At 42.8% G+C, this 18,811-nt stretch overlaps 1 protein-coding gene across 1 annotated transcript; it reads right to left on the reverse strand.

The window, feature by feature from the left end:
- Positions 1 to 259: 259 nt before the first annotated feature.
- Positions 260 to 15,293, reverse strand: htr5ab (5-hydroxytryptamine (serotonin) receptor 5A, genome duplicate b). Its single transcript, XM_033638570.2, has 3 exons — positions 15,147 to 15,293; positions 10,975 to 11,754; positions 260 to 1,453 (listed from the first exon to the last, which is right to left on the reverse strand). Exons 2-3 carry the CDS (start codon positions 11,680 to 11,682, stop codon positions 1,121 to 1,123), a joined length of 1,041 nt encoding a protein of 346 aa, XP_033494461.1. The 5' UTR covers positions 11,683 to 11,754; positions 15,147 to 15,293; the 3' UTR covers positions 260 to 1,120.
- Between the last annotated feature and the right edge of the window lie 3,518 nt (positions 15,294 to 18,811).

Consider the following 18,811-nt stretch of genomic DNA (forward strand, 5'->3'; position numbering starts at 1 on the left):
TATTCAAAGACAGTGGAAATAATAACTTGTCCTGCTATTTTCCTGCTTTATAAAAGGCATGGGAGTGTGTAGGTGTATGTGCAAAGAGAAATGGTGTGTATATATATAGCCAGCATCAGAGGAGAGATTGCACATTCATCTTGAAGTGTCTATGGATAAATTGCACGTGTACCTGACTGTGAGGTGGAGGTCTCTTTACTGGAGGGCTGTCAGGTCAGATAATTATTTTCTATAATCAAATCCATTTTTCATTCATTCATTTCCGTAACCGCTTATCCTCTTGAGGGTTGCGGGGTGGCTGACATCAGGCAGGAGGCAGGTACACCCTGGACAGCTCGCCTCTCACGGGGCTAACACATAGAGAAGGCCAATTTAGAGTAACCAATTAACCTATCTCCAACCTGCATGTCTTTGGACTGTGGGAGGAAGCTGGAGTACCCGGAGACATGGGGAGAACATGTCCGCACAGAAGGAATCCCTCCTGGTATCGAACCAGGAACCCTCTTGCTGTGAGGCGACAGTGCTAACCACCCCCAAATTCATGTTTGTTTGTTTTTTTGGTTAAAATGTCACTTACAACGATGAGCAAGAAGAATTGGTATACAGATAGTGTAGCAAATAATCCACAGTTTGTTCTTGGTTAATTATTTATGAGGGTTTTTTGTTCAGTTCTAAAAGATTTTTCGTGAACATTCCTTCCAGCTTTACTTTGAATTTTTTCCCAGCAGCTTCACATGAGATGATGAAACTGTTTACGAGGGAGTTAACATGGCTTCCTCCCTAATAGGCCTGAAACAGCAGAGGGAAACTAACATGTAGACATCACTGTATCCACAACTGCCACAACACAGCCAATTTATTCCTCTCTTTGTAGATACAGTAGCTCAGACACCCGTCTCAGTCCAGCTGTGAGGTTACCTCAGCATGGTAATCAACAAAACAAAACATAAATAAAAACAATACATTTATAAAGACAGTTTTTCAGACATAGTCTCTGGTTATCATCCATCTGAAGGATGACTGAGTGACAGATACAGACAGGTCAGTCCTTCTCTGTCTGGCAGGGTAACACTGTGGAGTGCATGCTGGTGTAGGTTGTCTGTCGAGCGTGCCGAGTGGTTCAGCGCTGACGGGAGAAGAGGTTCCTCAGGGCATTGTTGTAGTTCTTATTAAAGGCGGTGTATATGAGCGGGTTGAAGAAGGAGTTGGAGTAGCCCAGCCACAGGAAGATGCTCTTCCAGATGGGCGGGATGTCACAGGAGCACAGTGGGACGATGAGCTCGGTGATGAAGAAGGGGATCCAGCAAAGTACAAACACGCCAATCAAAATGCCTACCATAAGTGCCGCCTTTTTCTCCTTCTGCTCGCGCCATGTGTCGCCGTCCGTCTGGAAGGTCACGGTGGCGTGGCGCACGGTAAACACCATCTGCGGCTGATGTGTTTCGTCCTTTACCTGGGAGGGAGCCGATCAGAGAATAAATCAGTTACTCCACTGATTCATTTATCCGTGAGACACACCTGGCTTGTGTTAGAATTAAAATATCTTTAACAATGTATGCCATTTGGGCTGCTCTACAAAAGATGGATTATAGGTTGAAAAAAAGTGTGACTCAACAAGTGTATTCTTTCCTTACACACACACACACACACACACACACACACACACACACACACACGACACAGAGCATAAATCCAGAGCAGTGTCTTAATCTGCATTTTCCAGCAGCCCATTTTGTGCCATTTCACAAACATACTGCGCAGCTGGGAAAAGGAAAAAAAGAAAATGTCAACATTAATCTGCTGACTTTCTCCTCTCTTTATATGCTGCCTAGCACAGCTCAAGGCTGACTATTTTTTGTTTATCAGGTGAAGCTGGCCGGGGTCGTTCAGCAGCCTAACAGCTTTTATAGTGACGAATCAGCCCCCTAAATGTGTTGGAAGTAAAGCGCTCAGACTAACCCCTCTAAACTGTTGTGTCCTGTTCAACATTTAAACAACATCCTGCAGTCGGATGGAGAAAGTTGTTCACTCTGGAGCAAGTGTAGTTGAATCAATATGGGTCAGCAGGGCCTATAACTGTTTGGACGGATGAAGCCAGTCCATTAACAGCAGAGGCCACAGGTTAAAAGCATAGTGCTGTTGGGAAGGAAGTTTCAGATTCAGTGGATGGTTTAAGACACCTCAATATTAGACGCTGCAGGAGCTCAAATGAGCACTTAACTAAGAATCCTCCTTTAAGCATTGGATCGATGATGAGGTTATGATGTACTTTCAAACTAAGAAGGTGAGACTCACTTTGAATTACTCACTTAATCTTGTTTCCTGTCATTAAATATAGAGGAACGTATTCTTCCCAGCAACATGAGAGCTACATTTGATATGAAGCAGTCTTCCTACTCTCCTCCTAGTGTTAACAAAACCAAACATAAACCTAAATATGAAGCTTAAAAGAGGACATGGTTAGCTTATCTTAGCATTAAGCTAGCCTGGCTCCGTCCAAAGCCTCTAAAGTAGGAAGTTACGCACCCAGAAAAGAAATAATTACAGCACGCAATCTTGAAAAACAACAGTTAGTCATTTTTATTGCGTTAGGATCAATTTGCATTGAATTTATGTGCTTGCTAGCTTACAACAAGCTAGCTCACAACAAGCTAGCTCACAATACTTCCTAAATACACCTTAACATTTCTGTTTGTGTATGAATCAAACAAACAACAGTGAGCTTTAGAGGTGCTGATTGGTGGTTTTTTTGGTCTAACTTTGGACAAAGGCAAGCTAGCTGTTTCCCTTTCAAGTCTTTATGCTAAGCTAATCATCTTGTGGCTCTAACGTCCCACTGACTACATTTATATGCACAGAATATTACAGTTTTGCCCTTATTCCAAGACAGAATTGCCACCAAGCTGTTTACATGGATAAAAATGAATTCACCCAATAGTCTACATATGGCTGTGTATGACAGTGGTAGGTAACCTGTGGGTCCGGAGGCACCGGTGGCTCTTAAGCCCCTCTCCAGTGGCACCCTGTGGTTTTGACAAAAAAATTTGGAATACGTAAATGACAGTTTTTTATTTTTAACATTTTAATTTTCCTGTATCAATGCTGATCCAGTTGTAAAAATGTGTAGCCTATATACTGAATAAAAAAATGTTTTAACATCTACTGCCTGGCACCTTTTCCTCAAAACCTCGTCGAACCTCGATAGCAGTGGCTAGTCTTGAGACTCTCTAGCTGGCTAGCTTTGGGTGCCAAATCCAAAATAGTAAAAGTTGTGGAATTAAATAGAGAAGTTAGGGGTGCTTGGACAGATTTGTTTGTTTTCACTGTCAGCTCTGCAACGTTAAAGTACCTAATAATCATAAATAGTGCCACGCATAGTCGCCACCTTGTGGTAAAACATATTAATGAATGCTCATGTTACCTTCATCATAAGGTTCAAATATGTTTTGCAGCTCCACACAGATATTTTATTATCATTTTTGGTCAAAAATGGATCTTTTGATAGTAAAAGTTGCTGTCCCCCGCCCTAACATGTCATGTATCATGTTAAAACATAGAAAAGTAAAATTTTTTGAGTTGCTTGCGCCATTTTGCGTCTTTGCATCGGATTTCTTTAAAGATTTCCAACGATGGTGGACATGTTTCATTACTTCAACCACCTTCTTGAAAAGGTCTGCATTGCGATATTTGCCCATATACAAAAGCCTGTTAATATCCAAGCCTTTCATAATGTTTAAAAGTAGGTGTGTTTCTCTTTGTGACCACAAATGTGTATTTTTCTTATGGGCATGCAACCTTGTAAACGGTTGGCTAGCTGGTTTGTGTACAATGCACAGAGCTGACCGTAAACAGGCGAGGGGTGTGTCACAAACTGTGGTAAAAATCCCAACTGTGACACATATTCTGAATGCGCTGTGTACATGGTCAAAGAATGCTTCTAAAACCTGAATGATATCAGCATGTCCCACGTCTTAATCGTAAAATCCTGCATTTGGAGAAAGGCCTAATTCGAATTATCATATTCAGAATAACAGTAAAGTAATAGTGTACATGCTAACATAGTCACTGAATGTTAGCATAAGGGATGTGAACACTGTGTCTTCAGTGAGATTAAGTGCACAAAGTTAGGCTTCATACTCTGTGATTGACAGTGTCTTTCTTTGACAAGGACACCTGCAGATATGGATGGCTGTCTTTTATGACCACATTAACAATCTTTTACTTTCTTCTTTTATGTGTTTAAAGGGTATTCATGTTCAGAAAAGAAAGACAAGTGTACTTTTGAAGGTCAGGTAAAAGAATACAGCTGTGAGGTGAATACAGTTGTGAGGTTTTATGGAATCTAAAACGTAGAGTAAGTTTATGTATCAGTGTATTAACCTCAGTCACTTTTCATATTTGCAGTCACATTAAACATTTTCTGAATGATACATTTTATGACTTTCAGTTCTGTAGTGTTGCGTTATTTGTGCATCTAGGCCAAGGATCTGTGCACCTTACCTATCAATGCGCTCTATATCTGGTGGCATGTGTACGTGTCTTAATGTCTTTGAGTGGGTGTTGTTGATGGATGAGTGCAAGAGGTTTATTATCTTAGATGTGGATGCCATAGCTCACTTCACAACTCCGTGCAGACACTTTGCAGGGCTTGATGCCTCGACTCTTCGATGTACGCTGGGAAATGATGAGAATAAACTTGAGCTGGGTAATGAGACACATATAATGCAACCATAAGCTGCGAGTGTCTGTGGAAAGCAAAGTGACTAATAAAACATATTCAATTTAATTGCGATAGCTACAGGAGCGATTGCCTGTGTAATGAAACTTGGCATAAAGTTGCTGTACCAGCGCAATAAAAGACGAGGCTCATTTATTCGAGGATAGGTCCTCCTTGACCATTAGCTTCTAATTTCGGGCCAACTGATGCCACACTTGCATAACTAAGGGGTATCTTGAGGATTTGAGGTAATTTTCAAAGTACACGTGTCACATAAATGAAAAGCAAAAAGCCTCCAATGTGTATTTTCTGTGAATCATTTCTCCCTTCTGTGGAAATTTGCCAAGTTCTCAGAATGCTCAGATGCTGAGCGATTTTCATAAGAAGCCTTTCATAGGTGGAGTAAGGCGTCTGCTCTAAGATGTCTAAAAGTGGCGTAATCTCTATCACCAAGGTGTTTTGGGGGCTTTTCAAATTGCATTTCCTTCAATAAGGGTTGGTGAAAAGTGGGAGCTGACTCAATTTTCACAGGGAAAATTTGCCTGATTAAATGTTTGCTAATGCTTGCTGAATAGATCTAGACCTTTGTGTCTGCTGATTAGAGAAACGCCAAAGCCAGAAAGGTGCAGTGGTCCATTAAAGATGCTAGAGGTGGTATTTATAGCTTTCTACCTTCTGCCTACGCACATTAACAAGCTGGTGGTGATGAGCAGGATTGCTGCAATTATTTGTCCGTATGCTCATACATTAGATACTTATGTCTCCCTGATTACTGTTGAATAGCTCATCAGCCAGAATAATAAATAATTGCACAGCAACTCATATTGGTAGGTCAGGGGCCTCAGCCAGATGACAGGGAGAGGAAGGAGAAAAACTCATCATTAGATATAGGACGAGTGTCAAATAAATTGCTGGCTGAGACAGTTTATTTGTCCTTGGAACATGTGGTTTATTAAAATCCACAGCAGCATCTCAACATGAGCGGTACATAAAGTCCTGTCAACCAACTTTGCTGACACATGTACAGCTCGTCACAGGGGACTTGAGGCCTGTACTACAAAGCTAGTTCATCTTATCAGGATATCTTTTCATTATCTGGCTTAACTAACTCTTACATTGGCCTTTTGGATAACCACAAAGCTAGTTATCAGCAACTCTGGGTTTCATATCCAGCTACAAGCATGTTCATGCGAAAGAGGCGGGGATGTTGATTAAAAGCAACATCATCAGAAACATGAATGAAGTACTTCTTATGATATGAGATGACACAGTAACAACCCGCGGGAATGCTTCACCGGCAGTCATCGGTATGAAGTGTAAATGATAGCCTTATAACAGAACATGAAGAAACACAGGAAATAATTTCCAAATATTAAATCCAGGCCAAGACCATAAATACGTGAAGGTATTATTCTATGTGAAATTAGAACAGAGTGAGTATTTTTGCTGTTTAGTAGGATGATGAAACTACTCTGAATATGTCACATAAAAGTGATGCCAGACTGTTTAGGGTGGTAAAGTAGGTAAAGACTGATGAGGTCTACCTGACCGAAATGTTACATTGCTAATAAAATATAATCTTTTTTTTTTCTTGTTTTCATCACACAGGTGTAAAATAGCAACACTGTCACTGTGGACTAAAATAATCTTTGCATAAGTTAAAATGCAGCTAAAATCGTGTTTGTTAGAGGCTTGTTTTAAAACCAGTTGAAATAGAGCCCTAATAGAATTTTGTCCATGTCAGGTTACTTTTTTCATCAATGATCTGATTGGTCAGAGGTCAGGGTGTTGACTAGTTGTGATCTGATACACTTCTTTAACCTAACCAAAGTAACTTTATGTTAGGCACAAAACTTTATGTTACGAATGTAACGTCATCCGTGGGCTGCTAATTCATCAGATATCATTCGAACCATTGTATGAGGATCAGTTGGTGCACTTGCTCTATGGGCGCCACAATGTGGAAGATCTGGGTAATTTTATACCAGTAAGTCGGACTTTTTTGCTTCATGTACAACTGAGCAACTTTTGTAGGAATAGACCCCCAGTGCTTTAGCTGGATGCTGCTGTATGTCTTAGATTATTTCTGGGCATCTTTGTGAAGGATAATTCACAAAGGTAATTTTTATGAACTAGGCAAAACAACTTTAATTGAGCCTAAATCATTACAGTCTCAACAAAATATAACGTTGTTTAATATAATGATGTTACCTATGAACAGATGTGGGTGTTCTTGGTGATGGTGTTGATGTTCAGCTGCACAGACAATTCCAATTATAACACTGGATCAAATTAGTTTTTGGTTTTGGGAATGGAATAAACAGAACAGTGTATCGAGAGTCACTTTTACAGGTCCCCCAGCAAAATCTTTTAACCATCTTCATCTTCAAAATGTGTTTTCTTTCCAACAAAGATGAGCCTAACACATAGCCTGTATAAAAATAACAGGAAAAGGGAAGGTGGACTGAAGTTACCAAGCTCGCTGATCTGTTATTGGAGCCTAGATTGAAAAGGGGTGGGACTTCGGAGGGGCTAATTCCTGCTGACTCTGAGCTCGCTTTCACACCCTCTGAATTCCCAGTTGCAGCTCTCTAGGCTGATGGATGCTGGTCCTCTCCATGTCATCGCATCTCTGCATCTGATGAGGGCTTTACAGGGCCACTTAGGGACCAGATTATTTTCGAGTGGAGGGAGTGTGGTTATGATCTTTCATCCCACGAGCAGCTCTGCTGGGCTTACACCAGTAGAAGTCATCAGTGTTGCTCTGTATCACATTAATGCTAATGGGGGGTTAGTGAGTTTGCAGCACGCTCTGGTGGGTTGTAAAGACTGGACGTGGCATGTATAAAATCATACTGTCTGTAAAAGTCTTTTCAGGACACACTTGGGTATTGTGGATCGTTACAGCTGGCTATCTGGTTTGGAATGCCAAATCTTACAAATGTGTATTTCTAGTAACTTAACAACCTGGTCTGTTGTGGTTGTAGGCAGGTGCAAGATTTCCAAGTGAAATGACTAATAGACTGGTGCCACAATGTGTTTGCCTCCATACTCACATATGTGGTACATCAATCATTGTACTTTTTGCCTGCTGGGCTACGTAATATGCTGGTGAACTGAACTGAACTGTACATGTTATATATTTTTCACTGTACATATTTTCACATTCACATTTTGAGCACTGAGCTGTCGCCTATGTGCTTGTTTTCCTGGGAAAAGTGTCAGGCTTTTACTATGTGTTCAATATTAGCCGATATTCTAGGCCTCAAAACAGCTTCTTTTGCCTGTTCTCTGCATTTCTAAAGGCCTCAGTGTCCGTCATGAATGTGTTCTAATATTTCCTGTCTCCTTAACTGAGATTTAACAACAGCCTAGTGTGATAAGGTTTCTGAACCTAACTGGAGTGTGTCCTGTATTTATTTATTTTGTCCAATGCTCTGCACAGTTTCCCTTGCCTACTTCTCCTGGGTGAAAGTTTTCCTCAGTCTTCTTACTACTGGTGACTTCTCTAACTGACTTAAACAAACATTTACCTTCCCAGTGGCCCCTTTTCCTACATTTTCTACACTCAGCTGCAGTGCTGGGCATTGCCTGGGGCATAATGCTTCTCCGTCCCGCATTGGAGAACTTGTAGTCCCCCGAGTTGGTTTGCTCTCCTCCATCACTTCTCTCCTTGGCTGGCTGTCTTCCACCTTTCCTTGATGGTTGCTGGAGTGTCACCCTGCAGGCTGAGCGCTCCCTGTTGGTCCTGCTGGCTTATGTACTTTGCTGCATCCTGTGCTTTTCATACCATCTGCATGGCAGTTTCCAATTTGAGGTCAGACATGAGCTGTGGTCTTCAAAGTCATGACTTGGAATTATTTTTCAGCTTCATAGCCCATTGTGTAAATAGGTCTGCTAACCTGAATCTCGACACCAACTTTGCAGCCCACCAGTACAGGGTGAATCTCCAGGAGGGCCAGACATTCAAAATTGAAGCTTTAGTGAGCTGAACTTCACCTTAGCGTTGGACGTATCTCTCAGAACACCTCTAACACCATCTCAAGTGAACTGCTGGCTGACACAGCTTATTTTCAACCACAACATGTGGTTTATAATGTCCACAACAGCATTTCAACATGTGCAGTATGGAAAGTGCTGTTAACCTTGCTGACTCACATGAAGCAAATTCTAGCTCTCTGATTGGTTTCAAGGAGTGTCAGTCTACATGCCTGTGGATATTCTCATTCATCCAGGTCATAGTTATCTCAAGGCAAATGAATCGAACGCAACTGGATTTGGTTTTGTCTTAGAAGACGTTTCACCTCTTATCCAAGAGGCTTCATCAGTTCATACTTGTCTGACTAGGCTGGAACTAGTCTGACAAACTGGTGTGGAAGCACCCAGGTATTTAACCTCTGGGGAGGTCTTCACAAGGCCAATGATGTCACTGGTTCGTTAGGGCTCCAATGGTGTGTCAACGACAGTCGTTGAAACTCCTGCTGCAACGGTTGTCACTGGAGTCGTTAGAGTCACATGAGGCCATTTGTGAACGACCGTTGTTTTTAGAGGTTAAGTTGTTAAGCCTCCTGGACAAGGATGAAAGGACAGCATTATAGGTGGGGGATAGGTGGTGTCGCAGACCTCCTCCTCTATTGAGAGATGGCTTTTCCAATTTCACATAGATGGCTTCTTTTACACCTCTTTCAAACCATCGGTCTTCCCTGTCCAAAATGACAGCAATGTGCACAGAAGACAGCAATGTGCACAGAAGACAGCAATGTGCACATTTTGGACAGGGAAGACCGATGGTTTGAAAGAGGTGTAAAAGAAGCCATCTATGTGAAATTGGAAAAGCCACCTCTCAATAGAGGAGGAGGTCTGCGACACCACCTATCCCCCACCTATAATGCTGTCCTTTCATCCTTGTCCAGGAGGCTTAACAACTTAACCTCTAAAAACAACGGTCGTTCACAAATGGCCTCATGTGACTCTAATGACTCCAGTGACAACCGTTGCAGCAGAAGTTTCAACGACTGTCGTTGACACACCATTGGAGCACTAACGAACCAGTGACATCATTGGCCTTGTGAAGACCTCCCCAGAGGTTAAATACCTGGGTGTTTCCATACCAGTCTGTCAGACTAGTTCCAGCCTAGTCAGACAAGCATGAACTGATGAAGCCTCTTGGATAAGAGGTGAAACGTCTTCTAAGACAAAACCAAGTCCTGTTGCGTTCGATTCATTTGCCTTGAGATGGTCAGTCTACATGTTTTTACCCAATACCAACAATACCTATGTAAACTGTGGCTATGAAGCTGCCATTGGCCGGCTATTTTGGCTGGCCAATGGCGTTCTCCACCTCTTGTGCCATCTGCGAGTTAACAATTTCAAAATCCTCTTTGCAAGGGAAACAACAGCCTCCTAGCTAACAATCTATGTGTTGAAAATGGCAAATTTTGGCGCAGATTTGGATCGTACAATAAGTCATGCCAGTTTTGTTCTTTCAGTGAATTGATGTAAAGATCTATGATGAATAAGACGACTTGTGAAAGCACCTTGGAAAAGCCCAGACTCTGTCCCGCAGGACTCTCATGTCTGATGTGGATCTGTTTCCTGACATGGCCGGTCAAGGTCAGTTTGCCACATCTTTTGACCCTGGTGGCGGCGTGTGCCAGTGACATTGACCTAAATCATTCTACTTAACATGAGCATCTGTGACATCATTGTAATAATGTTCTGCAAAAGCCTCACATAGCTAGCAAATTGTCTTTAGTTTTAACAAGTCTGTCCAGTGTGTCCAAGTATAGTCAGGCTTCACCTCTACGGCACCGCTGATCAAGTTATGTTTGTCTTTTTATCAGTAATAATTGAATCATACAGTCAACATACATTTGTTGCTGTTTTTTGTGGTGTTTTCTTTTGCCAAGAATTCATGACAGTGCTTGTCTCCCCATGTGCAAATGCTCTATCAAAAAAGTCCCCCCTTGATGTTATTTTGCGAGGGCACTGTCGCTGCATCCTGGCCTTAGCACTGCCCAAGACAACTGTGATTGGTTTAAAGACATACAAACAAGTCGAGGTGTTTTTTCCCCTACTTCAGAAGGATAATGCACTTATGGACCTTTCTCTAGCGCTGACGCAGGACTATTAAGATGGGACTGGCTAACTTGACTATCCAATACCTTGACAAGGAGAAGGTTATGATATTATGACTTATAAGGTTTGAGAGGTTATTTTGAGATAGTTTATATAAAAAAAGGAAAATTAATAATCACCTCAGCCATGGGTGTTATTGTGTTGGTCTTGCGGGAGCCAATCCGAAACTTGGCAGCCTTGTAGATCTTCCAATAAACAAACAGCACCACACAAAGCGGCAGGTAAAACGCTCCGAAGGTGGAGAAGATCGTGTAGGACGGCTCCTGGCTCACTTGGCACTTCATCCCCTCTGTGTAGGTCTCCCCCCAGCCGAATAGAGGCGACAGGGAAATGATGGAGGACAGCAGCCACGTGAGTGCGATCATCACATTGGAGATCTTCTTGCGTGTCTTGAGCGTGTACTCTAGGTGCCTGGTGATGGACCAGTAGCGGTCCAGAGCTATGGCCGTCACGTTCCAGATGCTGGCCGTGCAGCAGAGCACGTCGAAGGAGATCCACACCTGGCACAGCACGCGGCCCAGTTTCCACAGCCTGCCGTTCAGCTCGTGGACGAGGCTGAGCGGCATGACCAGGGCGGCCACCATCACGTCGGAGATGGCCATGGAAGCCACAAGGTTGTGGGGCACCCGGTGGAATGTCCTCACCCTCAGGATGGTTACGAGCACCAGCAAGTTCCACACAAAGGTGGCCACCACCAGCATTGCCAGTAATGTAAGCGTGAGCACGCTGAAAACAGAAAAAGGCCGGTAGATGTTTCCCCCGGAGTCATGGCCGTCCAAGGCTCCACTGAAATTGGCTGTCAGTATGCTGGTGTTGGGATATGTCATGGTAGCTGCTCTTGCCCTGCACCCAAGGGCCAAGACAATTCAGAGACAGTTTCAGCAGACAGCTGATGCATTCTGCAGCGGGGAGAGAGAAGAGGGAGGAACTATTTTAATGTGATTGTAGAACGTAAGCCTCTCACATCTCTTTGTATCAATGAAAATTCATTAAAATTCAACAACATATGCTAAAAGTTGAACAAAAATAGCAGCTTTTACCACTGGCTTTGCACCATTGCGTAAATGCACCACAGTGTACATCACAGTGTCGCTCACAAGAGAGGCACTTAAATGATTTGCTCACAATAGTAAAAAGCACTTGAGTTTCTAACAGCTGTCAAGTAACCTGCCTACAACTTTCAAGTGCAATTTCATCTGCTGTTAAAAAGGCTCAAAAGTACTCCGGGACATCTCGGGGTCTGGAAAAGACCATAAATATTCAGTTTCATCATCCCACTGCTGTCCTTTGATTTGCATCAAAGTCAGACCTCTATTGCAAAATGAACAGTTTTAAGTGGAGTCTTTGTTGTACACTCATTCGGGAATATCTCACTCTTGTACCCGATAGAGAGATTCCTCTGTTCAACATTGTGGAGTTGTATGTTTTAAGTGGTTGTGGAGAGCGGCATCTATTTTCATTTTAAATTAGAGAGTCTGTTGGAGAGACACTCTGCATTAACATAGGATTGTCTCTGTTTCAGATTCACAAAAGAAAAAGATTTGACATGCCAGCTCTATCAATACAGTCACAGGAGAGGCTCGGCAAGTTGCAAAGTCTACGCCGCACGATGTTCAGCAGTGCAGAAACAATGAATCTCAAATCACCAACCACGCACACTGTCTGTCAGTGCTATGTGGTAAAGTTTGGTATTGATCTTTACAACTTGAAACTGCTATAAATGAATAGAGCAACTCAATCACAAGTGGCACAGTTACATAAATCAGTTATCAATTATATGATTTCTGTGACTATTTAACAAGAAACGTTAAATGAAAATCCATCCTTTGTTCCCCCACTAAGACTCACAGAAGCAACATTTTCAGCAGCATGACTGGGGGCAATAACGATTTCATGCATCATGTTTTGGAAAACACATTCAGATGTGCCTGATTAAACAGTCTCATAAGATGTAAATTTTCAGTCATTAATTCTAATTTCTTTCTTTATAAATCAGTTTAACTTTGACTACTCCTCCGGCTTTAACCTACTCCTGTGAGCTACTCCTAACAATCCTCCCAGGCTTTTTGAATTTTCTTACCTTGACCCAGCGAATCTGCCACACCGACTTTCATGTTTAAAGTGCAGTTTTAGCCTCAATCTTGAATACTGAATAAAACCATTCATTTTGCATGTCTCCTCTTTGTGACATTGAAGCTGAATGAGGGGATCTGGATGACTTGCTAAGGTCGCAGTGCAAATGTCTATAATGAGTGTAGCTAATGCATATAATTCAGGAGAAATAATCGTCCCTAAGTGAGTTTCATATAAATTGCAGGATCTAATCAATAGATTCATATTCTTGTGGGTGGTTAGCCCCTAATAACATTACTTTTGGCTGTATTACCAAAGCATTAATCTGATGAATAAATCAATCAAATGTTTCTTCTGAGGATGTGACCGTTTGTCTGCAAGAAAATCAACAGGAAAAAATTAAAATACAACAGAGTCCCACATGAAATGCTTTATTCATATATATTTTTACACCCAGTGGGTCGTGTCAGAGTGTTTGCTTGTTGTCAATCACTGAGCCTCATCAATAAGGACCGATGGCTAATAACAATATCAGCCATGTCCCTGTCAGTCCATGTATTTAAGTGACATGTGACACTGTCTCTTAGCATCACAAGCCGTGCCCTCGAATCAAAGGGTCCAACCAAGCACACCGATAGGCCCTCAGCTCTCTCTTCTCCCCGCGCCTATTAATAAGCCTAATAGCCATGAAATTGGACAACCGTTATGAAGGGAACAGGCAATCAAACATGCCTGTTCACTCCCTCAAACGGCGGCTGTCAGTCACTCTGTGAAAGGCAGACACACACACGGCAGAAAGACGCATGCAAATGTATATATGCATAAGTGAGAGGAGTGAGGGTGGAGATGCTGACAGACGCTGAGACAGGAATCGTGCTCACTGACGTCAAAGTATAATACCTGAATACATTTAAGTCTGTGCTTTAGAGTGTTTTTCGGACAGCTGTGTGGGTAAAGTGTCAATTCAGGTCAGTTGCTGTCTCGAGACTTGCAAGTGCCAGCTGGTTCACTGAGCATATTTGCTCGAGAGCCTTGTGGGGATTTAAGTTAACTGTGAGACATTAAACAAGGACAGAGCGTGATTAACATCTCATTACCCAACTTAAGGTTGTTTGTGTTTACTTTTTAATTTAAGTAGGATGAAAGGGGTGAAAATGATAGAACAGAGACACATTTATTTGCTGCTTACGGAGCTGCAGAAGGGAGATATTTCCAAACCACAAACATTTCATTCTAATTTAGAAATGAGCAAATTAATCAGTGACTAAAATCCTCTCTGAGCTTCACGAGGCTTTGCAAGAAAGCCACACTGCACCCAATGCTGCAGAAGGCAAGATGTTGGGCGCAAACTTAGATGAATGTGTTCTGCATGCTCTTAAAATTAAGTTTTCTTCTCTGCCATTGTTCCTGGCCACCATAAATAAAACGAGTGTAAAGTCTCAGGAAAATAATCAGCAAGTCCTACACATATTTGTTTCTGTTTCTAATTTCTTTCCGCCCCCTCTATGCAATCAGCCTGCTGATAAAAACAATTCCCAACAAAGCACAAAAGGCTGCCAGCTGCAGTTTCAGGTAAAAACTACTTCGACATCTCAATTCCTTTTCATTTTTTGTGTCCACGCTGTCACAACCTGACAGAGCAAGAGTGTGAATGGCATTCTCTTTGTGTGGAGCTCTTCTTTCTGAAACGGTTGTAGGCTCATTTGTTACACGGTTTTCACCAAGGAGGGTTTCTCTCAGGCTTCAGAGGGCTGACATTTGCAGCTGAAAGGAAGGGGAATGTATAGATGTGTCCTCTAGCTGGGGTCATATATTACAATCATAAGGCATGCATAAGGGTGACCTGAGTGGGGATGCTGTTACTCAGCAGCTTTGGTCTTTGGTTTGGTGTTTCAAAACCATTTGAAGCATGCTCCTCTTTCTCACTGAAAAAAATCACATGCACATTATTAACTGAAATACAGTTTCTGAGAGATTTATTCCCCAGAATAATAACTTTACCATATAAATATTAAGGATCCCCTGCAGAGCTCACTTGTCCCATGAGGTTTCCTGTCATCACTTGACTCTGGTTATATCTGATTATCAACCGAGACACTTGTTACACAACATCTCAACAACACAGCCTCACTTTTTAATCCTATTCCAGAAATAAAGCTATTCCTTGTTGGGGAAAATAAAACTCGGCGGCAACGATTCATATCCGGAAATAACTCACCCCATTAACAGTTCGGCATAAAACAGTCCCGCACGGCAAGATCTCTGCTCGGTCTTAACCTCTCCATCGACATTCACTTTGCTGGCGCGTCAGCGGAGTGATTGAACCGCCCGGCTCAGTGTTGATGACAGCAGCAACACACCTCGCACTGAGGATACAGAGCCGCTGGAATGAACCACACAGTGGTTGGAAGGGGGAACTGAGTCCAATTCAGATGGTAAACACTGCGTTTTCTCGGCATGTGGGAGACGCGCGCGTGTGTTTGTGGCGTGTACTTGGCGCGAGCAACAGCTGTCTTTTGAGAGGCGTGCGGTGTGGATGAAGACGGTGCCTCTGTATTGTCACACTGTTGGTGCCGCTCTGGAAACATTCCCTCTGTGTAATTAGGCTTATTCTGCAGTGATCAGAGGTGGCTTGAGGAGACACGGACCCTGCTGCTGTCAGATGGATGATACTTCCACGCGGCCACCCTTGTAACTCCCGTGGTCTTTCTCCCGTGTCCTGCACATTAATGCGCATTTCGCGCAAAGTAATTCAAATCTCATATATTGGCAGGAGCGCGGCTCAGAACAACTTGTAATCAAGTTTCCATATTTGGCTTTATTCCTCATTTCCAGTGGGACACTTCCTTTGTCCTGACCTGAGGAAATCTCCCAGGATGATTGATTTAATTAAATCATCATAGGCTGCACCGCAGTAACACTTTGCATACAGGACCAGAACACTCTGTGACCGTTTAGTAAAGCATGTATCCATCTTGCTTATTAATGTTAATTACGTCCACCTGCAGCAGACCTGTAGCTATATAAAACCAGGAGTGGATACAAGAGGGCAGCTGATACAAAGGAACATCTATGATTCCTATCAGACTTTATATTGTCAGGCTGACGGCGGCGGACTGTCTGAAGGGCAGGGGTGAGACAAATAAAAAGGCACCAGTGTGCAGAAAATTATGATCCATTCAGGATGAATCAGGTCCAAAAAATGGTTAACATTAAATTTGTTTTTATTAATTACTGAATTTGTGTCTATATTTAAATTTGCTATATCTAATACTATAGATAGCCTACTACTAGCTCTCCAGCATGTACAGCTGCCTGTTTGTCACTGCATTTCATTTTCTCCATTTAAGGGCACCAATTACTGCACTGCATTGCATTTTCTCCATTGTAAGTGCACCCAATACTGAATTGCATCACATTTTCTCTACAAGAAGGGCACCCTAAGGCACAGCATCACATTTTCTCCACTGAAAGGGCAGCCTAAAGGGGACTGCATCATGTTTTCTCCACTGGAATGGTACACTGGAGAGCACTGCATCATGTTTTCTCCACAGGAAGGGCATCCTAGAGGGCACTGCCTCACATTTTCTCCACTGGGTAGGTGCCCTAGAGGGCGCTAAATCACATTTTCTCCACTGGAAGGGCACCCTATAGGGCAGTACATTGCGTTTTCTCCATTTTAAGGACACCAATTAGTGCACTCCATCACATTTTCTCCACTGACAGGGCACTCTCGAGGGCATTGCATCATGTTTTCTCCATTGTAAGTGTGTCCAATACTGAATTGCATCACATTTTCTCCACTAGAAGGGCACCCTAAGGCACTGGCTCACATTTTCCCCACTGTGTAGATGCCCAGAGGGCACTGAATCTCATTTTCTTCACTGGAAGGGCACCCAACAGGGTACTGCATTGCATTTTCTCCATTTTAAGGACACCCATTTGTGCACTGTATTACACTGTCTCTACTGAAAGGGCACCCTATAGGGTAGTACACTGGGTTTTGTCCACTGGAGGGGCACCAAAGACGGCACTGCATCACATTTTCTCCACTGGAAGGGCACCATAAAGGGTACTGCATTGCGTTTTCTACATTTTAAGAACACACATGGGTGCGCTGCATCACATTTTACCTATTGAAGGGGCACCCTACAGGGCAGTACATTGCGTTTTCTTCATTTTTAGGACACCCATTAGTGCACAGTATGAAATTTTCTCCACTGGAAGGGCACCCTAGAGTGCACTGCATCATGTTTTTTGTCATTGTAAATGCAACCAATACTGAATTGCATCACATTTTCCCCACTAGGGCACCCTGGAAGCCACTGCATCATGTTTTCTCCACTGAAAGATCACCCTAGAGGGCACTGCTTTACATTTTCTCCACTGAAAGGGCACCTAACAGTGTATTGCATTGCATTTTCTCTATTTTACTGACACCCATTTGTGCACTACATCACACTGTCTTTAGTGAAAGGGCCCCTATAGGGCAGTACATTGTTTTTTTCCATTGGAAGGGCACCCTGGATGCTGGTGTTTTGCCATTTTAAGGACACCCATTAGTGCACTGCATCCCCATGCACATTGGAGGGCACATTTTTATCTCAATTTCATGTACACTGAGCCACCATAGTGTGCACTTTATCATTGTTTTTAATCTACTATAGGGGCATCCAAGAGGACACTTGTGCAGCATTTTTTCTAGTCCACCAGTGACCGTGAAGGTAACTGACATCCAACTGTCCTTTAATGTAATACAGCAATAATACAGAACAATGCTCTGGCTACAAACTGACTGTTAAGTGTCACAGGCACACCATGAATCCCTACAGTAACATGATAAATGAGAATCCAGATACAAGTTGTGGTTTCGGACCATAGCCAGCAGTGCCAGCTTTGTGGCAGCTGCTACTGCAGTGTAAATGTCACATCACACACCTTCCACTTTTGTTTTACTCCAGCAACCTTGGAGAGTTCGAGGAGTGTTTATCTAATTGTCGCTTGTACTAACACTCACTTCCTCTAAATCCATGGGATTTGTTTGAAACATCTGCTGAAAGAGGATGAGTGTGCTTCGGTAACTAACCATGAAATATGCAGCTGCACACATGTATAGGCACACTCGGCGTTTATCACATCATCCCTGCTTAAGGGAAACATTGAGTATCTGTAGGGCCCTCTCGCTGTCTCCCAACTCCTCCCACTGCTATTACTCCTCCTCCTCCCCCCTTAACTCCCTCATACAGGTGATGCTGATGCACAAAATCAAATCAGCTTAGCAGTTGCTTGTGCAGTAAGTGCTGAATAACCTGCTTTGTGAAATTGTGTCTTGCTAATTATAGGGCTATGAAGGCATTAATGCAACCCACTTAAAGTGTCAGTGCAAAGTGCTCCTTATTAAAACAGATGACATACTTGTGCTTCCAGCTGTTTAGCCTTTTAGTCTGCAGACTTGATGAAAATACACTGTAGATGAAAACACTGGAAGGGCTCATGCAGCGTTGTCTTGTTTTTGCAACAGAAAAGAGGAAAAGTGTGAGCATTAATCAAGCTTAACATTTAACTCTGTGCCACCAGAAAAATCACACTGTGTCCTGGGTAGAACAGCTGTGACTCACCTTACTTGCACTAAATGCAAACATCACACTTCCTCTGCTCTGTTCCCTTGTCTGAGGCGAAAGGGTCTTTTTATCCTTGTTTTCTCTGGGCACTTTGCTGTAAATCACGTCTCTGACCTTGTCCCGCCAGGCTGGTCTCGTCCCCATAAATAGCCAGCCATCAATTATTCCTCTTACTACCAGAATTTAACACTGTCAGCAACTACAGCTTCACATCCCAGGCCCTGGAAAATGACGAGAGAGAAAAATGTGATGCGGTACTGGA

The sequence above is a fragment of the Epinephelus lanceolatus genome, chromosome 20 (assembly GCF_041903045.1).
Source record: "Epinephelus lanceolatus isolate andai-2023 chromosome 20, ASM4190304v1, whole genome shotgun sequence".
Taxonomy (NCBI): domain Eukaryota; kingdom Metazoa; phylum Chordata; class Actinopteri; order Perciformes; family Serranidae; genus Epinephelus; species Epinephelus lanceolatus.